The sequence below is a fragment of the Lacerta agilis genome, chromosome Z, assembly GCF_009819535.1.
Source record: "Lacerta agilis isolate rLacAgi1 chromosome Z, rLacAgi1.pri, whole genome shotgun sequence".
Lineage (NCBI taxonomy): Eukaryota > Metazoa > Chordata > Lepidosauria > Squamata > Lacertidae > Lacerta > Lacerta agilis.
In genome coordinates, this window is record NC_046331.1 from 45,235,325 (window position 1) to 45,261,008 (window position 25,684).

A 25,684-nucleotide genomic window follows, 5' to 3' on the forward strand; every position below is an offset into this window, starting at 1 on the left:
GGCAAAGTCCCTTATGGGAAAACTTGATTTCTTCAAGGGACAACCCTCTGACCTGAAGATGGAACTTTTCTCCTATGTTCCAAAGCTCTGTGTGGGACATCCATCACATGTGATCCAGAAGCTGCAGTTAGTGCAGAATGCTGTGCCACAATTAGTGACAGGAGTGAGACTGTCAGCATATTAAACCTTTGCTGGGAGACCTCCACTGGTTACTGATTTGCTGCCAAATCTAGTTCAAGGTGATTCTGTTAGAATATAAGGCCCTTGACAACCCGAGATATTGTCACGCACTGGTTGCAGAAGAATGTTGGGAACCCTCAAGGGAAGAAGCCTCATAGCTCAAGGAGTGGTAGTGGGAGAACAATGAGTGGTCACAGGGAGAAGAAGCAGAAGATGGGGAAGAGAAGGTGTCAGAAGCTGAAGAGGTAACACGGTTTAGTGAGCTGGGAGAGTGCGGCAGAAGCAGAGGCTGGAGAGGAGGAGGGCCAAGAGGCAGAGATGAGTCAGGCTGGTGAAGAGTCATGAGTATCTCCCCCTCCTGCTGAGACAAGCTCCCCTCTCCCCTGGTCTCCCAGAACCAGGAGAGGCATGAAGACGGCAGAGGAGAAGCTAGCTTCATGCAGGTGCAATCTCAGATTGCTTGGGGAAAACCCTGGAGAGTAGGGGACTTAGACATCTGTTGGAAGTTGGGGACCTTCAGTCTCAGCAACTGCTTCATGGGGTCAAGATGAGCAGACATGGGTTGCTGGGCTCAGACCTGACACTCGTGTGCAGATCATGTTTTTGCTAAGAAACAGTTAACTCCAGCTTGCTCTGTATAGTTTCTTTCTGGCTTGCTCCTGTAAGATAATAATCTTACTCCAAATATGCTCACTCTACCAATCAATCTGCAAAACTGGCACTGTTACAAGTGCCACAAATCAATATTTTTGAATGGCAGCACCCACACTTTGGAACTCCCTGCTTACTGACATCAGAAAGGCACCAAAAACAATCATTTAAAAAATTCAAAACACCACCAGCCCCAGCTGGCATGACCAATGGTCAGGGTTGATGGGAACTGTAGTCCAGCAACACCAGGAGGGGACCAGGTTTGGGGGTGGTTGTCATAAACCCTTGGAAGCAGAGACAGGATTAGCAGATTTTACAAAATCTATTAAATAAATAATTTTAAAATGGGATCAGCCTGTTAAATTTGCAACAGTGGAGCTAGAAGCTTGTGGAGCAGAAATGTATATGTATGTGTTTGAGTGTGCGCACACAATCACAAAATCAGGTTTGGTTTGGGGAAAGGGTAGGGAAAGATATATCTGAGCAAGAAAACATTTTCTCTGAATCCAACCATTCTCCCAACTATATGTAGGCAAGGAACATTGCTGTCCGCATGGAATTCAAGGACTCTGATGAAGGGGACGCCAGAGCTTTAAAGGTAAATTTACAGTTGCTGGGAATCACAAGTGTGGAGATTGCGCTTCACTCAGGTCCTGCTTGTGGTCTTCCCATTCGTTCCCCCGGTTGGCCCCTGTGAGAACAGGATGCTGGACTAGATGGGGCTCCTTTGGCCTGATCCACCAGCCAGGCTCTTTTTATATGCTTATGCTCAGAGCACGTAAGGGGCAGTGAGGTTGGCAAATGTAGATTGCAACCTTTGGCCATGCCTTTACATCACTGCTAGACATGTACATACATACATATCCTTTATTCGACCGATAGTCAGAAGAAACATTTCTCAATAAAAAATTATACAACAACAAAAAAAGGAAAACAGAAGAATACACAAATAAAATAGGACAGCACTAGTAAACCTTATACAGATAACCCACATCAAGGCATTCAATTTTACACTTCTGACACTTGAGCGCCAGGAAGAGGAATTTAGCCCACAGATAAGGCTGTTTTCCCAGTGGGCTTATCCAGCAGATATGCAACCTGCCTTTCTCTTGATTGAAAACTAAACTGGGATAGATATGGGGCTATAAGATATTGCCTTAAATCATTAGAAAAGGGACAACTCAGTAGAATGTGTTCTGTTGATTCTACCTCTCCTAAAGCACAATGGCACGTTCTCTGACCATATGGAACTCCTCTAAATCTTCCCCTCAAAACTGCAGAGTCAAGAACGTTCAACCTGGCCGCAGTGAGAAGTCTGTGGTATTCCACATAGTGGATATCCACAAGGTAACAAGCTGGTGCCGCCCGATACACTTGCTCCCCCAGAAACATCCCAGGTTTCACGCAGGCTATGTCCTCATGTCTGGCGATATCCCCCAATCTCTGAGCGATCACCACTTTAGCATGGCTATACGTCATGGACTCTATATAAAGGGAGGACAGTCCGCACTTCTGCACTTCCTCTAACACCTCCCCTTCCCATGATGATTTGAAATTATCCCTCAGTATCAGGGGGGCCAAACCCACCAGTCTGAAGCATAGCTTAAGCCATAGCCATAATTTCTCTTTCAGGGCCACATACCTAAAGGCTTGACAGCCGGTCTCTAATCTCATGACCGCCCCTGCAACAGAAGGGGGGATCCTGAGGATGGCCCTGAGGAATTGCGATTGGATAGATTCCAATTTTACAAAGTCCCTGCGTGAACCCAAGGCAATGCCCACCAGTAGTAGTGGGATAACTTTCATTTGGAAGAGTCTCAGGGCAACTTCCACTGTTTGTGCCTGTTTCTTGGCATATAGGGATCTAATCAGCAAAGCTGCTTTAGATGCATTTGTGGCTATATATTCTCTGTGTGCCAAGAAGGACCCGTTTGATCGTACTACCTGGCCCAGGTATTTGAAGCAACTAACCTGCTCTAAAGGAACACCATTAATCGACCACAAATGGAGTTTCGGTCAAGCAGCAAAGACCATTATTTTGGTCTTGGCATAATTAAGTTAGAGCTTGTGTTGGATCTCGTATTCATGAAGTGCTCGAAGCATCCTCCTCAGCCCAATGGGGGAGATAGCTAAAAGGGCGGCATCGTCCGCATACAGGAGAACATTCAAAAGCTCGACCTGCTAGTTTTGGCGGATGGAAAGCAGCATTGGCCATATGAGCCACTAGCGAGTTAATATAGAAATTGAACAGGGCAGGGGCAAGTATGGGGTGGGGGAAGATGGTGTCGAGGTAAGACGTGCTGGCTGGTGCTCCTCCGTTTTGCTTTTTTTTTTTTTGTTTAAGTTGCTGCTAGACATGTATGAAGTTACCCTTGTGGCCAATTCATAGCATTACCAAACAATGCCCTTTTAGTTGGGTTCCTCTTACCACCCCTATATTTCTGTTATCTCTTGCAGTGCTTCTATGGCAAGCCTGGGGGGCCCCTCCTGACATCAAGCACCTACACTTGTGTGTTGCATCATAACCAGAACCCAGAGTTCTATGACGAGGTAAGAGGAAAAACCCAATGCATCTTCTCTGAGGCGTTTAAGCATGAGAAAGGGGGCTTGGGTGACTTGGCAGAGTTTTCTGGGAAGTCATAACAAAATGTGGTATTCGCTTGGGAGTCGACATTCATGGTTTGCATTCTAAGTTGGGTCAACTTTCAAATGCTTATTTGTGAATTCTTTATTTGTTAGATAAATGTATAACCTGCTCTTTGTTTAAAAACGAATCCCAGATCGGGTTACAGTAGAGACAGTATAATAGCAGATTGCATCTAAAGGTTGTTCAGAGGCAACCCATTAAAATCACTGGGTCTAGGTTAATGGCATTAGGATCAGTGGGTCTCTTCCGGAAGAGAAATTCGATTCAGTTAGCTGTTGAAATTCAGCTTACTGAAGTTGCGCTTTCCACGAGGGCTGAAATGCAACCACTGTCCTAGCTTCCACTGCTCTGAATTTTGCAGTGCACACCTGCAGCCAAGCAGTGTGTCTGGAAATGCAAAGTTACTTGTGTGAAGGGTGCATATGAATGCATATACTGTATCTGCGAAAGCAACATAAAAAAGCATTATACTGGGGAAAATTGCTTTTTCGAAAATATCTGTATTAGGCAAAATTGCATACAAGAAGTGAAACTGACATCTTTGCCTTACATCTGGATGCAACCCAGTAAGACTAGGAAACATTGCTTAAAAACTCAGCATCAGTGCAACACATTATCAAGATTTGGGACGAATGAAAGAAAATACTTCTGCACACAGCACATGATTCAACTATGGAACTCACTCTCGCAGGAGGCAGGGATGAGCCACCAAGTTGGATGGCTTTAAAAGAGGAGTAGAGAAATTCATGGAGGTGAGCACTATCAATGGCTAGTAGCCTGATGGCTCTGCTCTGCCTCCATGCTTGGCGGCAGTAATGCTTCTGGAAGCACCAGGAGGGGAGAGGGCTGCTCTTGCATTCGGGTCCTGCTTACTGGTTTCCCACAGGCATCTGATTGGCCACTGTGAGAAGAGGATGCTGGGCTGGATGGGCAACTGGCCTGATCCAGCAGACTCTTCTTACATTCTTACAATAGATGCTTGAAAGTGGGAGAGCCTTGCCTGCTGTGACCTTCGAATCAAAGCCACACATAGATCCTTATGTAGCTGCAAGACCATGTGCCACCCTCAAGTGGGAGCATCAGCAAGCTGGATGGGATCCTAATTTTACACCAAAAAATCTGTGCGAGGGTGGGATCCAAAGTGTATGTGGGGATACTTGCACAAAACAGCCCAATAATGACTGAGCATGCTCAGTAGTCCCAGAATGCTGTTTGAGTGTTGTGGAGGTGGGACCACAACACTCAGGGGTAGGGAGGAGGAATGGAATGAAGTATTTTGAAATAAGGTATCGTTGGCTGGCAAGAACACTGAGAAGGAGCAGTCCGCAAGGCAATATCTTCTCTTTGGTCCCACTTGTATTTCTGGTTATCCAAGGGTGGTGCTTCAATGGTGGCCCATGACTAAAATTAATGCAAATTTGCTGACTAAATTATGCAAAACCAGAGGTAACCATGCTCATTTGCATAATAAGGTTTGTAAAAACCAGCTTTTCTTGATGCAGATTTATTTCTCTCTTCATTCCCCTGCTTCCATTTATTTCTTCTCTAAAATTGGATGCTGAGGAAGGGGTTGAGCAAATCAGCAAGAGTGTTTCAATCAGGACTCTGAGCTATTCCATTTTTGTTTTTTTCGGTTTTTATATTAGTTATTATTAAATATTTTCTTATGTAACAAACAAACAAATAAATGAAGAAAAGTGCATATAGCGTCTCCACTTTCAATTCATTGAGTTTTTTCCACAGTTTGTTTATATTTGGTTGGGCACACTGTTGTCCTATGTATTATGCGGTTGGGGGGAAAGAGCAGGGGAGGGGGAATAATGATCTTTTGTTCTATGGCGTGGTGTTTGTGCAGGGGTTTTGTGTCAGCATCATGTGGGTTGGTCACATACCGGTATATATATGTTGGCATTGCAAGAGATTGCAGGGTCAGAGCTCGGTTGGTTTCATTCAGTTGGTTGCAGTATGGTTTGTTGGTTTGTTTGTTTGTGTGAAGGGGGTGGATTGTCGGGTCAGATTAGCCATATTGATTTGTATGCTGTTAGGGTGGGTAGATCACTGTCTTGTGCCGTATATGTGATAAAAGGGAGACAAGGGTGAAGGTGTCCTCCTTTGCTTGTCCCTGTGCTGGTTTATGTTTGTTGGTTAACTTTTGTAATAGGGCAGTTTCCCATACATTTTGGTACCAGCGTCCAGTGTCTAGTTGTGATGTTTCTAGCTGCTGAGAGTAAGTGACTTCTTGTGTGAATGTGCATTGTTGTCTTGGAATATATTTGACAGGGAAAATTCTGGAGTTGCTTCTATTACTTGTTTTGTTGTTTTGTAGATTTCCTGCATCAATGATATCATGGAAGCATGTGCCTGTGGAGGTGCAACCTCTGTAGCATTCAGATGAGATTCCTGAGTATATTGGCACCAGCTTCTGTGGTGTTAGGTACTATCTATAGATAGGTGTAAGGTCCTTGGGTGGTTGCTCATGAAAAACCAGGCAAAACTCCAGTCGTTTCTTTAGTAGTTTTATTGTGCATACTATGTACAGTGCAGAGCTAAAAGGTTCATGTCTGTATCAACCGTCTGCAGAATCCGAGAGTGGCCCCTTCCAGTTCTGAGCCCAACATAAGAGTTTTGGTATACAAAATCTCTGCCTCCCGTCTTTTCGTTTCACCCCTCTATGTACTTGGGGCGATGGAAATAGCGTGTCTCCCTCCTCGCCCGCTGAGCGAGAGGAGTGCAGGGTCTCTCCAACATCCCCAGAGCCTCGGCTCTCCAGTTCCTGAGCTGCCTGCCCCTCCCTACTGGAGACCTTGCTGCTCCCTCCGCTGGACGAGGAGGTGCTACTGGTCAGGTGGGGCTGAGGCTCTCTGTAGCATCCCAAGAGCCCTTCCACCACCCTGCGCTGAGCTGGGGACAGTTCCCTGACAATAGGTTTCAGAGCAAGTTCTCTTCCTTTGCCCGAGATGGATTTAAATGGTGATTTAGACCACATTTTTGACCATTGGGTGGAGTTTAATTCATATCCTACGTCATGCTTCCATTGAACTTTTATTGTGGTGGAGGGGTTCGTAGTGTCTTGGAGTAGTATTTTATATATTCTAGATACCACCCCTTTGCTGTGTCCTTCTGTTGTTAGGAAGAGTTTTTCAAAGTTAGTCCACAGCCTGGTGGCTGCTGCTTCCGTTGCTGGGTTGTTCAAGAAGGTGTTGGTGATGGGTCAGCCAGAGTATTTAAGTATCCCTTAGTTTGCCTTGTATTCCCCGTGTTGATATAGGGTTGTCATTTTTGTAAAAATTGGTTAGGCAGTGTAAGCCTATTTGGATGCTTTGGGATATCTGGTGGAAGAGTGGGCGCTGGGCCAGGGGAATTGGTGGGGGTGGGAATGGGGCCACTTTTCCTGCTTTCTCCTTGAATGCTTTAAACATAGACGGTGTGAACCTGTATAGTGTTGTGAGAATTTTCCTTCATTTGTTTTGCAGGAATGGATACTCTGCAGTGGGGGCCGTTTTCGGTTTTTTCTATCTCCATGTGCACCCATTGTTTTGTTTCACCCTCTAAGAAGTATGGGATTATATGTTGCACTTGGTTAGCAATGTAGTATAATTATATGTTGGGGATTCGCCGTCCTCCTTCTGAGGAGGGGTGTTGCAGGAATTTGAAGTTTGTTCAAGGCTTCTTGTGTGAGAAAATAAATGTGTGTAGTTTTTCTGCTACTTACAGACTTGGGTTGGGGAAATCCAGATTGGAAGGGTTTGGAATAGGTAGGTTAGCTTCAGGAGGGTTTTCATTTTAATCATGGCTATTTTGTCTGAGAGGGTGAAGTTGGTTTTACTCCATTTCTTTAGGCCTTTGTTGATTTTCTTTCATAGATTGGTTGTTTTGAGGGTATAGTGTGTTGAGGTTTCTAGTTATTTGTACCCCATGGTATCTAAATTTGGTGCTGCAGAGTGTTATTTTTTGTGATGCTAGTAGATTCTTTCTGGCTATGGAGTACTGTGTTGAAGCCCATAGCCTCAGATTTTGTGAAGTTCAATATCTTTGGTTAATGTGGTTGGTGTGTTTATGGGGTTTGCGGTTGTGACCAACAGGTCATCTGCAAAGAGCCCAAGTTTGTAGGTTTTGCCTTTTATTTCCACCCCCTTGACATCAGGGGCTGTTCAGATTTGTTGTTTTTTTTTAAAGAAATTTTATTGCTCTTTAAAAATGTTCTTACATATCTCACATATGTGAATGAATATATACAAAAAAGGAAAAACAAAGTCCAAAACGTATCTTTACATTCGCTATCCAAAAAGAAAAAGGGGACGAACGAAAAAAAGAAAAAAGAAAGGAAGAAAGAAAGGAAAAAAAAGAACAAGAAAGAAAAAAAGAGAGAGAAAAGAAAAGAAAAGAAACCAAAGGAGGAGTAAAGAAACTCCAGCTGACATACATGATTAAACTTCACGAACAAAAAGTACTTCCACTGCTTTAACAACGCTTCATATTTTGACTAAATTACCTTATTATATCTGTCATTTATACATATTTCACAAATTTTACAGATCTTCCAAACATCGCTTTACTGACTTTAATTCCTTTCATTATTCTAAACACAACCAATATCTTCTATTCTTATCTTGTTTCCCCAAATATTCATTTATATATTTCCATTGATTTTTAATTGTTTCTTTAGAAGCACCTCTGATGTAATTCGCCAGCTTCGCCAGCTCCAGATATTCTACAATTTTACTGACCCATTCGTCTTTTGATGGTAACTGATCTCCTTTCCAATATTTGGCCACGAGCGTTCTTGCCGCAGTTGTCACGTATAGAAAAATATTTATTCTATCTCTTGGCACTTCATTGGTAATTATTCCCAATAAGTATAGCTCTGGTTTTTTGCTATACGATGTTTTGATCAGCTTTTGCACCTCTTCGTGAATCATCGTCCAAAATTCTTTAATTTTGGGGCAAGTCCACCAGATATGGAACAACGTCCCAATCTGGTCTCTACATCTCCAGCACTTATTGTTCCTAGATTTACTTATCTTGGCTGTTCTTTCTGGTGTTAAATACCATCTATGGTGTACCTTCATGAGATTTTCTTTTATTTGGTAAGAGGCTGTAAATTTGATGTTTTTCGTCCAGAATTGCTTCCATTTATCATATTCAATTTCATGCCCAATGTCTTTTTCCCATTTTATCATGTTGCTATTTTTTGTATCTGAGATCAGCTGTTCACCTTTTATTAATCTATATACTTTGGATAATATTTTTTGTTTACAAACGATTATTTCATCTATTCTTGTTTCTTTATTTTCGAAACCTCTGTTTTTTAAATCCTGTTGAAATATCGCTCTCAATTGAAGATATTCTAGCCAGCTTATGCCAGAAGATCTCAAGTCTGCATAATTTCTTAATTTTGGGTTTTCTTTCTGTTCTTCCACTAATTCCTTGTAAATAGGCCATCTCCTTTTAGTCGTGTTCTTAAAAGTTGAGGTGGCCTCTACCGGTGAGATACACCAGGGTGTTTTTTGCACTATTTTTGTTTTAATTCTTTCCCAAATTTCAATCAGCGCTTTCCTTACCAAATGATTATTGAACCTTCTGTGCATTTTTAGTTTCTCATAAAAAAGGTACCCGTGCCAACCGTAGAGCTTGTCCCAGCCTTCCAATTCTAATGTTTCTTTGTTTTCTAATGTAATCCAATCCTTGATCCAGATCCACCCTGCTGCATCATAGTAAGTTAATAGATCCGGAACCCCGAAGCCGCCTACTTCCTTCTCGCTTAGCATAATTTCTTGTTTTATTCTCGCTTTTTTCCCCTGCCAAATAAAGTCCGCCAGATCTTTTTGGCAATTCTTTAGGTACCTCGTCCCAATAATTACCGGTGCTATTTGAAAGAGGAATAGGATTTTGGGAAGTACCATCATTTTTATCATTGATACCCGTCCTAGTAAAGATAACTTTAATTTCTGCCATTTTTTGAGTGTTTCTTTAACATCTTTCCAAAGTCTGATATAGTTGTCCTTAAATAAATTTGTATTTTTATTGGATATCCACAAACCTAAGTATTTAGCTTTGGTTTCAATTTTTAATCCCGTTACTTCTTCCAGCCTTTTTTTCTCCCTTTCCCCCATATTTTTTGTTAATAATTTGGATTTTTCTTTATTTAGCTTGAAACCTGAGTTCTTCCCAAATTCGTTAATTTTCCCTAATGCTTCTTGCAGACTTTCTATCGGGGATTCCACTGTAATAATTACGTCATCTGCGTATGCTTTCACTTTGTAATTATAATTTCCCACTTTTATCCCTTCAATTTTCGTATCTTCTCTTAGTGTGTTAAGGAGAATTTCCAGGGTTATAATAAATAACAATGGGGAGAGGGGGCAACCTTGCCTGACCCCTCTCTCGATTTCGAAACCTTCCGACAACTCATTGTTTATAATTAATCTAGCTGTTTGTTTGTTGTAAATACTCTTTATTCCATTCAAGAATTTTTCTCCAACTTTCCACTTCTCCAGATTTTTCACCATAAAATTCCAGGAAATGCTGTCGAAAGCTTTCTCGGCGTCCACCAACAGCATTGCAATTTTTTTGCTAGGGTTTAACTCTGCATATTCCCATAAATTGATTATTGTTCTGGTATTATCTTTAATTTGTCTCTCGGGGAGGAAGCCCACTTGATCTTTATCTATCACTCTTTTTAATAATCTTTTTAATCTATTTGCCAATACCCCTGTAAAAATTTTGTAGTCTATATTTAACAGCGATATCGGTCTGAAGTTTTTTGTTAATTTTAAATCAGCGCCTTGCTTAGGGATTAAAGTTATCAAGGCTTCTTGCCAGGAATTAGGGATCTTCTTTTTTTGCAAGATCTCATCCAGTATAACCTCTAACTTTGGTATTATTATCTCTTTAAATCTTTTGTAATATATTACTGGAATTCCGTCCGGGCCAGGGGATTTTCCTGTTTCCATTTTATTTATTACCTCCTCAATCTCTTCTGTCCTGATTTCTGCATTTAACATGTTATATTCCTCGTCCTTAATTTCTGGCAGTTCTTTCCCCTGTAGATAGTTTTGCGTTTCCTTTTCTTCCTCCCCTTTATCCTGGTATAAATTTTTATAATATCTCCAGAATCTTGCCTTAATTTGTTCCGGGTCCGTTAACTCCACCTCTCCATCCATTATTTTATTTATCACCCTATTTGCTTGTCTTTCTTTAGCTAGCCATGATAACATTCTCCCTGGTTTGTTTGCCTGTTCGAAATATCTTTGTTTAGTCCAGAGAATCCTCCTTTCTACCTCTTTATTTATCAAATTTGAGAGATGGGATTGCAGGTTCCTGATACTCAATCTTAATTCTTCACTCTTCGGGTTTTTAACCAATTCCAATTCCTTATCTCTTATTTGCTTATTCATTTCTATAAAGTTGTTATTCTTCTCTTTCCTAATTTCCTTCATCTGTTGAATCCCGAATCCCCTCATGTAAGCTTTACTGGTGTCCCAAATCACCATATTATCCGTTATTTGATTTTCATTTATTGCAAAAAATTCCTTTAATGTCTCTTTTGCTTTATTCACTCTTGCCTCCTCCCGCCAAAGTTCTTCATTCATCCTCCATCTCCCACTTGTACATTTCCTAAATTTCATCTCTATCGACACTGGATTATGATCGGAAATGGATTTATTTAAGATTTCAGTTTTTCCCACGTTCAACATTAATTTTTTTGAGACCCAGATAGCATCGATCCTCCCTCCAGATTTATGTGCTTCAGAGTAGTAGGTGATGTCTCTGGCACTTGGGTTTTTAGTTCTCCAGGTATCATATAAATTTAGATTGGTGACCAAATTAAAAAAAGATAATGGAAGTTTACCGGAGTTGGTTGTTTTCTCCCTGTCCGTTCTGTCCAGGTCGTTAGAGATCACACCGTTCTGATCTCCCATAAATATTATATCCTCCCCTGTAAAATCCCAAAGTTTTTCCTCCAAGTTCCTGTAAAATTCCTCTTTCCTATTATTGGGAGCATAGAAACCGACCAAAACAATTTTTCCAACTTCTGATTGTATCTCTACAATTAATATTCTCCCTTCCTCATCTTTAAATAATAGCTGAGGCTGTAGCCCTGGATTAATGTACATCACTACACCTCTTTTTTTCTCTACCCCCGCTGCTATAAATTCCTTTCCCAGTCTTACATTCTTTAAGACCCTTGTATGAATTTGGGAAATATGAGTTTCTTGTAGGCAAATGATGTCCCATTTTCGCTTTTTCAATATACATTCTACCCTGTTCCTCTTTAGCTTACTGTTTAGACCGTTTACGTTCCATGAGACACATTTCAACATCATGACTGTAATTCTATCTTTATTCTCCTTTTATGTAATTAATGGGAAAACTCTAAAAAGAAAAGAAAAGGAGGGAAAAGGTGTGAAAAAATAAAGAAAAGGGAAAGGAAAGAGAGGGCACACACAAAAAAAGAAAAATACAAAGTCCACGACGCCCAAAATTCAAAGGGGCGACGTCAGTTTAAAAGTACACTTTCTCTGGTCCAATTGCAGTTTAGTCGATCGGAAGAGCCCAAGGGAGGTCAAGTTGAGCTTAGTCCTCTGTTGTTCCGACCACCACTTTTCTCGTCATTTCAGTCGTTTTGAATGCTCTTTTCTGGTCGTTTCTCACCACCCAGTTCCTCCCAGTACTTTCTCCAGAAAATTTCAGTGTCGTCTACAGATTTAAAAAGTCTTCTTCTTTCCTTAAATGTAAACGAGAGTCCCTCTGGGAACTCCCACCTAAACAAAATTCCATTTTTCCTCAGTGCCGATGTTATAAACTTATAACTCTCCCTCTTTTTGAGCAGACGGGTCGGGATTTCTTTCATTATTTCTATCATATTTCCGTATATTTGAAGTGGTTCTGCTCTTCCTTTTAGCAAAAGCTTGTCTCTCAACAACCTTGAATTTAAAAAGATGAGGCAGTCCCCTGGGCCTTTCCTGATTTTGGTTTTATTCACTCTTATTCTGAAATTTTTTTCTATGTCCAATAGCAGCTCTTCTTCTGCCACTTTCAACCACTCCGCTATTGCTTTTATGATTATTCCTGAAATATCTTCATCTCGATTTTCTTTAATACCCCTCAGGCGGAGAATCATCTCCTTCTGCCTCATCTCTAAAACAGCTAGAGCGTCCAAAGTTTCTTCATGTATCCTCTTTAATTCATCTAGTTCCAATCTATCTTTTTCTTGGTATCTTTTGATTTCCTTTTGTTCTGACTGCGTCTTTTTGATGTTCTCTTCTTGTTTTTGCAGCTTCTCCTTAACCTCTTGCACCGTTGCGTCTAGTTCCGTCTGTTTAGCTGTCATTTGGTTTACTTGACCTGATAATTCCAGGATTAGGCTTGAATTTTTCTCAATCTTACTTCCCATTAGCTCCATCTTTCCATCCAGCGTTTTGATATTCCCGTCGAGCATTGTTAATTTGTCGCCTATATTTTTCTCCATTCTCTCCATAACTGTCATTAGCTCTTTCATCTCCATACTAGTGTCGTTTTCTATAATCGAATTCCTCCGTTGGTGACCCAAAGCTGCTGCGTAGCTACTGGATGCTATTGTTTTTTTAGTTCCCATTGGTGTATTACCACAGTTTATGATTTTTCAATTCCTTTTTATTTTAACTTTATGTTATTAGTTTGCTTCAGCACCCGCTTCCTTCCTTTTATAGGGAGTTCCCTTTGGGGGTATTGCTTAGCAGCTGTCCATATCCACTCCTTGTTTTCTTAAGTTTTGATTTCCCCCGTAATTCTCGGGTCAGCCACTGGGTGGCGTAGGTTCAGATAATTTCTTTGTTTCCAACTGCAGTTTTATTTATGGCCACTTGGGGTCGCGCTTCTCTCTCTCTTGCCTCCCCTTTTCCTTCCCTTACGGTCTGTTTTCCAGCACCTCTTTGTCTTCTCCTTCCGCCTTCTCGTTTGTCTCCCTTCCTCCTACGATGGCGGCCCTTCCGCTGACTCAGCTTTCTCGAAATATTCCGGCAATTGGAAAGGTTGTTAATTATTTCTCTTTCTCTTTCTCGGGGTAAAAAAGCTTAAGTTTGTATATTTGCACGCTCTTCACCTTCCCGCTCCCCCTTTAGCGGTTTCTCCTCTTTCACTTTGTCTTGCGTGCTTTGTTGGTTTTCGTTTATACCCTCCCAATATCATTAAGTCCGCAGGGGGTGGTTTACGATACTTTCGCTACAGTCTTAGTTGTTTTATGACAGGTATTTTACGTTGTACCACAGCCCCCCTTGCTATTTCTGTCCGTTTCTGCCTTGTAGATTCTCAACGTCTTCTCCCTCCGATATCGCCCCTTTATTCCGGGGCTGTGTTATTGTATATTTGTATATTTAATTCTTCTATGTTCGGGGGAGTTTGTTCTTTTGCAGTCTGTATTTTAATGGGGGAAAGTTCGGCGCCGCTTTGCCGAGATTTGGGGCGTGTGTGTTGCAGAGGGGTTTATGCCCGTTTGCACGGCGGTCTCCCCGGTTAAAACTTTTGCGCCCGTTCAAGGTTTGTTTTGGGGCAGGAGACCCCAAATCGTGCCGCCGTGGGCTTCTGCCCCCAGGATCCCCCCCTGGGGTCGGTTGACTCACGCTTCGTCGCCCGTTTTCGCCTCTTTACAACACCGGTCCGCCTCGAGATAGCAGGAGCGCGGATCCCCACTCGGCACTAAGCACGCCGTCCCGGAAGTCAGGGGCTGTTCAGATTTGGATTGCTCAGGGTTCAAGGGTCAAAATGAATAAAAAGAGGGACAATGGACATCTTTGTTTTGTGCCTCTTCGAATTTCTACGTTGTTGGAGTCCAGATTGTTTATTCTGATTTTCACTGAAGCCTTCGAGTAAATTTGTTAAAGGATTTGTAGGATGTTATGGCCAAATTTCAAGCTGGTTAATGCTTCTTTTAAGTATTTCCATTCAAGACAATCAAAGACTTTAAGGATGTCTAGACATGACCATCAGTCGGGGCTTGGTTGTTTCACTGTGTTCTGTCAAGTTTAGTGGCCTAAGACCATCAGCTATGAGTCTTGTCGGACCTGTACCCTGCCTGGTAGGCTGGCCACTTCTACCTGGCCCAGGCGGGCAGGGCCCTAGCAGACCACAACTACCAAAGACTGTATCCAAGGCTGCTCAGTGCCTGAGACCATCGGCTTTCTGCCTCACTGTTTCTGCCTCACTGTTGCGTTTGGAGTCTAAAACTATTGTTGGCAAATGTGACACCTAGGGCCAGGCAATGTATTGCTTGTCCAAAACTGGTTTGAAGTCCGCATTGTGGCAACAATTTCATAATATTTGATGTTGCGATATATCGTGAATCATGATATGTATGTGTGCTCTGTGTAAAAAGTCTTGATGTGGGGAAAACCATGAAGCTGGTCATCACTTCTCTCGTGATTCCTGCTGCCCCTGTTGCTCTCAGCTTTTCCCTCACTTCTGCAGGGGGTAGCGAAACACAAGAGCTAGAGCTGAAGAAAACAGCCTACTCAAGAACTTTCCTCAGCAATATAGATATCATGGGCTTCTTCTTTTAAGTGCAGGCACCAGGTTGGTATGTGGTTGAGGGAGGCACCAGTCTGAACCAGTTATTTACTTCTGAGTTAACAACAACAACAACAACAACAACCATGCACTGTTGTTTAAGCATTTTTCCTCCCTTCTCCCCTTCTTTCTGTGTGTCTGTTTCTCCCATGTGTCTATTAGGGAACATTCTCTCACCTTGCCTCTGATAACTGTGCTACTAATTACTTCTACAGGTCTAATTTTAAAGAAAGCACGCTAATTTTAAATTTATCTGTATATAAAATAACAGTTGTATCCAGTGACATAGCATGGGTTTCTGGCACCTGGGGCTTAGCAAGTGTTGTGCCTTCCTTGTGGACGGGGGAGTTGGAGTGCACGCTGGGAGGGCATGCATGGAGCCCTCACAGAGGGTGAACAGAGCCTACGGGGATCTGGCCATAAGCTTTTCTCGACGACTGCCCCCTGCAGGACAGATAGGAGCATTAAAATAAGCTGCTTTCGAAAGTTTGGGATGGAAGAGGGTTGCTGGTGGCCTCTAGCTTGTCTGCCTTCTCTTCCTTCCCTATCCAGAGTCATTATGGGAAAACTCATTGGGTGCCTGCACGTCCTTTCCAGCAAAAAATCATTAAAAATGGGAGGGCAAATGATCCGGGCATGCACATAGGAGTTGCATGAGGTTGCCTTGGTGCCACATTAGAACTCTGGGTATAAGGTGGCCATTTTGTCCAGAATATACACATAGCCCAAAAGTTGTTGGTTGTGTCCCTAATACGCTTCTGTTGCATGTGCAGTCAGAATGCAAATAAACAATGAGAGAAATGTGTTGTATAAGAATGCTTTTTGAAAGTGCACAACACAGTGTGACTTTAAATGGCACTATGGGTGAAACATCAGGGCTTAGATTGAAATATTTTGAAAATAGGCCATGCTGGAAATAGATGTCCATTGGTACTGAGTAAATTTCCCCAGGCAGCAGAACAGAAAGAGAGAGAAAGGAAACAGGGTTATTCTATCACTGCTCCTCAGAGCTGCTTTTGGGTTAACTGCAACTCACCTAGCAGCAGTCATTCCATGAAGCTCCCTGCACTTATTTCACCCCAACTGGTCATTATAACTTTAAAAACTAGTGCCTGAGCCTATTGCTTTCCTCCTTCCTCCTCATTCCCTTTTCCTTTTATGTCCTGTCTTTCAGATTTTTTTATTGGTCTGTAAAACTGTTTTGGAAGCCCTTTGGCTGCCATACATCCATGCTGAAAAATCTATCTTTTGCCGAATTTCCTTTATTTAGCCCAAAACAAAACAAAAGTTAAATAACTTTGCCAAAAAATTTCAACTTTTGTGTCTGGACTTTCACTTTTTGAAATACTGTATTGCAACCCAACTAAAGGTTGGGATAAAACCATTTATAAATAAATAAGTCAATGTACTGCACATATCCCTAATATATTCTGGCCAAGTATTCACCTCCACTTTTAGAAAAGTCACCAACTGAAAGTGGAAACACCCAAAGAATTAAATAGACAATAAATAATCCCCCCCCCCATTTATTTCAGTTGCCTATTTCCTCATAAATAAAATTCAGCTAACACTAATCCACAACAATGTGGCTAAATATACATGTGCAAAACATTTCATACACAACAGTGCATATTTAAATGATTTATTACACAGAATATCCCAATGGACTTAGGCAAAGAGACAATCCTACCACCCACAGCTAGGAATTGCTAGCAAAAGGAATGGTTTTTGTTGGTGCTAATGTTTGCTACTAGCCTACTCGGCACATAATTGGGAACTTGCCAGGATTTGCAGCCAAGGGCCAACTATACATATAAAAATGGTGAAGCTGGGTGTTCACTTGCCTCCACTTTTCTCCTTAACCGCTTGACCAATTCCATTCAAATTTGGACACAATATTCCTTGGGCATATGGGAAGGATCTTATGTACTTACATTGAAGAAAAACCACACCTATCAAACCTAAAAATGCGATTTTGTACAAAAAATAGCGCCCTCCACTGGACGTAAAACACAGCAAACTATAGAACAACAGACAGAGAGGGAGGGGGAGCGGAACTTGAGGTCAGCTCAGCCAATAGGCTGCTGGCAGGGAAGTGGCCAGAACATGCTTCAACTGCCACCACAAGGACAACTCCTTGCCTCAGGCTGCGCCATTTGCAATTATACAACAGTAAGCAACAGAGTTTCGGGGTGACCGGGGAGAGTGCGGGAGTGGCGAACAAATCACACCACAGGAGTTCAACAGGAGAAGCTGTGGTGAGGCAGGCGAAAGCAGGGAGGGAGACAGAGAGGTGCCAGGCAAGAGTTCAACGGGATAAGCTGTGGGGAGGCAAGCAAAAATGGAAATATGGAGAGAAAGCAGGCAGAAGTTCAACAGGAGAAGCTGTGGGGAGGCAGATGAAAACGGGGGCAAAGACGGAGAGGAGGCAGGTGGAAGTTCAACAGGAGAAGCTGTGGGGAGGCAGGCAAAAACGGGGGAAATACAGAGAGGAGGCAGGCAGAAGTTCAACAGGAGAAGCTGTGGGGAGGCAGGCGAAAATGGGGGCAAAGACGGAGAGGAGGCAGGCAGAAGTTCTACGGGATAAGCTGTGGGGAGGCAGGCAAAAACAGGAAATACGGAGAGGAGGCAGGCGGGAGTTCAACGGGAGAAGCTGTGGGGAGGTATGCGCTTTCTCTTTTACATCTTCCTTTTCCATTTCACAAAATGAGCCACAGCAATGCATGGCCGGGTCAGCTAGTTCTTTTATAAATCATTTTTAGTGGAGACAGTTGCAGTTTTGTGCTCTTATTAAAAATTTCAATCTCTGGTTGAGATACGTGGTGAAAGTATTGCCTTCGGTATAAAAAGAGGCAGTGTGAATTAACTGAGGAAGATCAGTTCCTTCCTCCATTGCCCTGGTTGGAGGCAGACCTATTCTAATACACCTCCCTTCATTACATGGAGATTGGACTATGCCAAATGAGTTTGTGGAACTAAGAGGGGTGGGGTGGCCTGAATTTTTTTGGGGGGGGCATTGCATTACACCCAGGAGCAGACAATACTGGGACAGATGCGGAAATAACCTGACTTTTCACATTAACAACAACAACTGAAACATCTGTTCCCCTCACCCCCTGCCCTCACATAGGGCAAGATCTGCTCAGGAAAGGAAGTCCCCCATCCACAGAAACAAAACCTGTGGGAAAATAGCTTGCACCTGCAATCTGCTGGCCCTTCCTTCCCCCAGTCTTCTTGGCTCAAGGAGGGACCTACATACCCTCCAACATTTCTCCTATGAAAATAGGGACGTCCAATTCTGTAATGATAATTTTACCATTTATACCCCACACATCTTTACTGGGTTGCCCCAGCCACTCTGAGTGGCTTCCAACATACAGTGGTGCCTCGACTTACGAAGATAATCCGTTCTGAAGGCACCCTCATAAGTCGAAATCTTCATAAGTCAAAGGCGCCATCTCAGAATGGAAAAAAACTTCGCAAGTCGAAAAAACTGCATTGAAAACCTCGTAAGTCGAGGTATTGTGCCGCTGCTTCCCCTTCATAACTCGAAAATTTCGGAAGCGGCGGCCATTTTTTCACTTTCGGAACTGATTCGGAAGTCAAAAACGTCAGAAGTCGAGTTGCTCGTAAGTTGAGGTACCACTGTAAATAAAAACATAAGAAGTGTGTGTATCTGAAGAAGTGTGCATGCACACGAAAGCTCATACCAATAACAAACTCAGTTGGTCTCTAAGGTGCTACTGGAAAGAATTTTTTTATTTTGTTTCGACTATGGCAGACCAACACGGCTACCTACCTGTAACTAAAAACATAAGAAAAAGTTAAGAAAACTTCCCTATACAGGATTGCCTTCAGACAGCTCGGGAGTCAGATAACTCCATGCCTGCCAACATTTCTCCAGTGAAAACAGGGCCATCCTAAGGAAAAGCAGGATATTCCGGGATCAAATCAGAAACCGGGACGGCTTCTCTAAATCAGGGACGTGCCTGGAAAATAGAGACACTTTGAGGGTCTGGACCTATTGTGTGTGCAGGTCACTCCACGTAGCTCAGGGCCAGCTGATGGCACCAGGAGGGACGTGGAGGGCTGAGCATGGAAGGGGCATGCAGAGGCTGCCACCCTTCCGCTCTGAAGGAAGGCACATGACATGCCTTGGACCATACCATTCTATGCGCTGTGATGGGGATAAGGAAGGGAAGCAGCAACGTTTTGACTGCTAGCCATGCAGCATAGTGCTTTTCTTTCTTTCCACAGATTTATGCTTAAGTAGGGTTGCCAACCCAAAAGTTGTGGAGCTTTTTTTTTTTTACAAAAGAATTATTCAATTGACTTGCCTAGGATCCAGGACAAAGCATTGCCTTTCGGAAATTCCCCCCCCCCCACCTTTGAAATCCGACAGCCCTACTCTATCCTCCTCCCCCTTGTCTCATGTTTTGTGTGTGTACCCACGCATGCTTGTCTTTGGGAGTGAGGGTGAGGGCTTTGGGATGGAGCCAGAGCCCTGGCACTGCCTTCCCAAAATCAGGTCTGCCTTAAGTGACTGTATATTTGTGAAAGGATGTAGCTTCTCCCTCATGTTTACTAGGGAACCTTCTCTCACCATATCTATGCTACTAATTACGTCTATGGGTTTGATTTCAGAGAAAGCGTGCTAGTTAAAAACTATCTGTATGCAACAGCTGTAGCAATATGTCAACAAAGCGCTGCCAAAATTCAGGTGCTACGGTTTTGCTACGGTTAGGTCTCTTTTAAAATATCAACAAACAACGTGCTTGCGGTTTCAGAAATGCATTTCAACTGAAGACAGGCAGGACTGTCCCATTAGTTTCATTAGGTTAGTGAATGGCTTCTCATTCATTTGTTCATTCATTCATTCATGCTGCTGGGAAAATGGGAGTGTGCATTCTGGTTTGTTTGAACAGAAGACCTCAAGAAGAGCCTGCAGGATCAGGGCAGAGATCGTTCAGTGCAGGACACCAGCATCTCTCCTGCCTGCCAGCTACTTCCCCTCCCAGGAGCAGAAAATATTTCTCCCTTTGCTTTTTATTTGTCCAGCCAGCGCCTGTTTTGCTGCAGGAACTCAAGGCAGAAAGCAAGGAGAGGCACAAGGGACACTTGTGGGGTGTGCATTCGATGAGGGAGTCTGTGGTCCTCTCCTCCTGCCCTGCCCTGCACCTGCAGCTCCTACCTAGTTCTGCAGAGCCCTGGCACCACCTTCCACAAGCAAAAATAAACCTTATGTGATTGCATCTTGGCACAGATACTAGTGGGGAATAAATAAATGGAGAATGAAGTGTATGGAGGTTCAGTCATGACTGAGGCAGAGATTCAAGACATGCATACAGCGTGGGCCTTGTCCACAATTCCTGCACACCTAACAGAGAATGAGTTTCCTCTGCTCTCCATTTATAGATTTACTTCCTCAGGAAGCCCTTTTCTGCCCATCCTCCCCACATTGCTGCCCAACCCTTCCTTTTGAACGGTTGTTGCCCTCACCCAGGTCTTGCTGCTATTGACTTATGAGTTTAAAAGATTAAAATGAATGTTGCTCTGTTGTTTAAGTCCCTTTCCTCCTTTCTTCCATTTGTGTGTTTCAGTTTCTCCCCCAAAGGTTTGATTTCAGAGAAAGGGTGCTGATTTAGAAATGATCTGTATATAAAGTAACAGTTGTTACAAGATCAAGAACGTCATAGAAATCATAGATATGTTAAAGATACATTTAAAAAGTATATGTTGCACACCCCTAAGAAGCAGCAGTTGCCTGGACCTACCCAATTCGCCTCTATAAACTTCCATCCTTATTTCAGACATTGCCTTATATCTTATTTCAGACATTGTGTGCATGCACACGAAAGCTCATACCAAGAAGAAATTTAGTTGGTCTCTAACGTGCTACTGGAAGGATTTTTTTTATTTTATTTTGTTTTGATTGTGTTATATCAGTATATCATGATGTTTAAGGGACCCCTGACCATTAGATCCAGTCGTGTCTGACTCTGGGGTTGCGGCGCTCATCTCGTGTTACTGGCTGAGGGAGCCGGCGTCCAGCTTCTGGGTCATGTGGCCAGCATGACTAAGCCGCTTCTGGTGAACCAGAGCAGCACATGGAAACGCCGTTTACCTTCCCGCCAGAGCGGTACCTAATTATCTACTTGCACTTTGACTTGCTTTCAAACTGCTAGATGGGCAGGAGCTAGGATGGAACAACAGGAGCTCACCCTGTCGTGGGGATTCAAACCACCAACCTTCTGATCAGCAAGCCCTAGGCTCTGTGGTTTAATGCACAAGCGCCACCCGTGATGTTTAGCTAGTGATATATCACAATGTTCATCTCCATGCTTGTTTGAGTAGCAGAACCCCATATATCATAGAATACATCACCTGTAGGACTTGCTTTTCTTGTAGGGAATATTCCTCCTGCAATACTTAATGCTGTTCACAATCCATTATTTCTACTCTCATTGCTACATAGTGCAATGACATTTCACACATCCTAGAATCACAGGTGTTGCAAAATTCAGAAGATCCACCAGGGGGCACCAAACATTGGACTCGCAAGGCGCCATTTTATGAAAGACTACAAAGCCCTCCATTTTGTGTGGCCTTTGGAGGGCAGGCTCTGGGATGCTGCCAGACCCCAGGCACCGCCTACCCAAATCTGGAGGCCTCGTAAGCACTTGCCCAACTTTACCTCGGCAGCTATGGCACCTATGCTTACGGGATTGCAGCTTTGTGCAGGTGTAGCTGGGTGAAATAAATAAATGGAAAATTAGTTTCCTCTGCTCTCCATTTATTTATTTACTTCCTATGTGTGTCCTAACACCTTTCTGTCTAACCTCCTAAAGTCCCCCATGTTTCTGCTCATCCCACCCTTTCGAATGGCTGTTCCTCACAGCTGAGGTTATTTACTTCTGAGTTGAAGAAATAAAAATAGATGTTGCCCTGTTCTTTAAGTCTCCTTCCTCCATTCCCCCTTCCTCCATTCCTCCTGGTGCGTCCCTTATGTTTTGTGTTTGTGCAGATTTTGGAGGGCTTCCCACAGCCAAAGTGGTGCCAGCAATAGGCACGGAACTGAAGTGGCACAAAATTGAGAACATGCTTTTGTAGATTTATTGGGGGGCCCAGAATATTGGCCTCCTTTGTATTAGCCAGGGGCGGAGGAAGCCTTCTCGGTACCCAGGGCGGCGACCGGACGCACCCCTGGGGGCAGGGCATCGTGACATCACGTTGTGATGTCATGATGCAACATCACTGCGGCTCCGCCCCAGCAGCGGGGGGGGGGAGCCGTTTTTAAAAAAGCAAAGCAAAGGCAAGAAGCCTGCTTGCCTTAGCTTTACTTTTTTAAAAAAGGGCTTTTCTCCCCGCTGCTGGGCAGAGCCACCCGCAGCGGCAAGGGGGGCCAGTGAGGATGGGGGGTGTCACCCTTGTGACAAGCGTGACACTCCTCCTCCTCACTCACCGCCCTGGCAGCGGCAAGAAAAGCCCTTTTAAAAAAAAGCAAAGCAAAGGCAAGCAGCGTGCTTGCCTTGGCTTTTTAAAAAAAGGGCTTTTCTTTCCGCTGCCAGGCGGAGCCGCCCACAGGGGCGAGGGGGGCCAGCGAGGAGGGGGGTGTCACCTGACAACCCCCTCCTCGCTGGCCACCCCAGCAGCTCTACCCCGGCAGCGGGGAGAAAAGCCCTTTAATTAAAAAAAAAGGAAAGGCGGTGCCAGCGGCTGGCTAAGCCAGCAACCAAGCCAGCCACCGTGCACCAAGCGATGCTTTCGGCGGCGCAGATCGCGGGGGCGGTGCCCCCCACCCCAAGTGTCACCCCACCCCAGGGTGCTGCCCGGGGTGGCCCGCCCCCTCGCTACGCCCCTGATATTAGCAAAGGCCAAAGTTTGTGCATTTTATCCATTTTTGGGAGGGCAGCCTGAGGGCTTTCAGATGCTTCCAGAGCCCAGGCATCACCATCCTAAAGATCCAGTTACAGGTGGGTAGCCGTGTTGGTCTGCCATAGTCGAAACAAAATAGGAAATTCTTTCCAGTAGCACCTTAGAGACCAACTGAGTTTGTTCTTGGTATGAGCTTTCGTGTGCATGCACACTTCTTCAGATACTAAAGATGTCACCCTTGTGAAACCACAGGAGCAGGAAGCCCCTTTCAAATTCCCCAATGTTGCTGCCCAGCATAGGCATTGAGTGGAGGGGGGAAACAGCCACTCAGTATTTCTGATGAATAGACCCCACCCCCAGATTAAGATCAGCACATGTCAGAACACCCCAGGACAAGTGGGGCAAGACGACAGCCCTGCTGTCCATCCCTTGCTTTTGAATGCTTGCTGCCTCCAGCTGGATCTTGCTTGGAAGTGCAGCAAGTGAGAAAATATAGTGGGATTATTGTTAGTTTTAAAATAAAAATGAATGTTGCCCCATTGTTTAACCCTCTTTCCTTCCTTCTTTCCTGTATGCTTCCCTTGCGTCCATTAGGGAACAGTCTGTCATGTTACATTTGATTTCTAAGCTAATAATCATCTCAACAGGTTAAATTTTGGGGGAAATGTGCTAATTTAAAATTGATCTGCATGTAAAATAGCAGTTATATGTTAAAATATGTTAAAGATAAGAAGACATTAATATGTTTTAAATGCCTAGGTAGTAGCAGTTGTGCAAATGTTATTCAGTTCACCTCTACATAGTTTCATCTCGGTGTATCGTGATGTTTAGCAGGTGACATATCACGATGCCAGACATCGCCCAGCAAAACTGGACTTGCACAGGCGCCATTTTGTGAAATATTACAAACAGCGTCCATTTTGTGTGGCTTTTGGAAGGCGTGTGCTGGGATGCTGTGAGAGCCCTGGCACCGCCTTCCCAAAGCCGGAAGCCTAGAAAGTGGTTGCCTTGCCAGCAGTTTTGCTACACAGGGGGTGCTGAGCTGAGAGGTGGTGCAAAACTGTGACAAGTCATAATCTGAACGATCCATTTGAGAGCCCTAAACATTAAGATTTCTGAACTAAGTTAATTTTATGCATCATTTGCAGGGCAGCATGAAAGCTCTGGGATGCTGCCAGAGCCCTGGCACCGCCTTCCTTGAAGCTGCAAGCCTAGTAAATGCTTGTCCAGCTTTGGGAAGCAGAGAAGGGCACTAGGACACTGCCCGAGCCTGGGAACTTGACTTTGTCCATCTTTGGTAGGCTGCATGAGAGCTCCCGGATGCTGCCAGACTCCTGGCCCTACTTTCCCACTTTCCCTTATGCAATTGCTTCTTTGAAGGGGGGAGGGAATATTGCCACGGTGGAGAAGAGTGTTTGCTCTCCATTCCTTTATTTGCTCCCCACTTTTCGTCCCCTAAAGCCCCCACTCCTCATGATGCTGCCCAGCTCTTCCTTTGGAGCAGCTGCTGCCCCCACATGGGATGTGCTTGGAAGCACAGTTAGTAGAAAAAGAAAGGGGGTTGTTTACGTCTGAATTAAAAACAAAAACAAAATTAACGTTTCCCCCTTGTCTCCTGTGTGTGTGTGTGTGTGTGTTGGTTTCTCCCTCATGTCTTCCCCCTTGTCTCCTGCGTGTGTGTGTGTGTGTGTGTGTATGTGTGTGTGTTGGTTTCTCCCTCATGTCTATTCGCAAAAACTCTCTCACTTTTCATTTGATATCTATGCCACTGATTACTTCTAAAGGTTTGATTTCAGAGGAAGCATGGGAATTTAAACATACAGAAAATAGCAGTTGTAACAAAATGTTGAAGATACATAACAATTATATATTTTACAGCCCTTAGTAGCAGTTCCCAGGACATCACACTGGGGTTCGCCTCTGCATAGTTCCATCCTTATTTCAGATGGATTGTGTTATATTGGTATATTGCAAAGTTCAGCTAGTGACATATAGCCTGATGGTGGAAACAGACATTGCCAAGTTGTAGTTGCAGCCCTTTTCATTTCTGACCTATGTATATGCAGGATACTCATTTTGGTCTGTCCATCTCCATGCCTTCTGAAGTAACAGAACATCAAATATGATATAATACAGGGCCTGCTTTTCTTGTAGGGAACATTCCTTCTGATGTACTTTTAGCTGTCTCTGGGCCATTATTCTTGTTCCCATTGTTACATAATGTGAGGCTGGTGCAAAGCTGAAAAGAGCCACTTGAGGGCACCAAACACTAGACTCGCACAGGGCGCCATTTTGTGAAAGATTACAAAAGCCCTCCATTTTGTGTGGCTTTTGAAGGGCGGGCTCTAGGATGTTGCCAGAGCCCTGGCACTGTCTTCCCTGAAGCCGGAAGCCAAGTAAATGCTTGCCCAACTTTGGGAAGTAGGGTGGGCTCTAGGACCCTGCGAGTCTGGTGCAGACAATTTTTGCTGCTGGGGCACTGAGCCCAGCTTGTAGTTTTCCTGCACAGGGCACAGCTCTTGCATTTGGGGGTGCCAAATATCGGTCTGGTTAAGATTACAAAAGTCTTTCTATTTTATCCCTATTCAGCTTTGGGAGGCTGGTGCAAGGCAGAGCCATAGTTGGGTGGGATGGGGGGCTAGCTATGTCTATCCTGGGTGAATCTTCCGGAGGGGCACCATTGAGGTTCCCAGCCTTTGTGTGTGTGTGCCTGGGTGCAAGGGCTCTGTGATATTGTCAAAGCCCTGGCACCGCCTTCCGGAAGCCAGGTGAACCTTACAGGATTGC

The 25,684-nt window shown here is 43.8% G+C and overlaps 1 protein-coding gene across 4 annotated transcripts in view; it reads left to right on the plus strand.

Moving 5' to 3' along the window:
- DOCK11 (dedicator of cytokinesis 11) overlaps positions 1-25,684 on the plus strand; it is a 185,882-nt gene that overhangs the window by 52,848 nt on the left and 107,350 nt on the right. For 3 of the 4 annotated variants that reach the window (XM_033137075.1, XM_033137077.1, XM_033137078.1), the window contains exons 18-19: positions 1,364-1,429; positions 3,289-3,381. In XM_033137075.1, coding sequence (XP_032992966.1) covers positions 1,364-1,429; positions 3,289-3,381 — 159 coding nt within the window. The remainder of the gene's footprint in view (positions 1-1,363; positions 1,430-3,288; positions 3,382-25,684) is intronic. The other variant, XM_033137076.1, reaches the window with a different exon arrangement.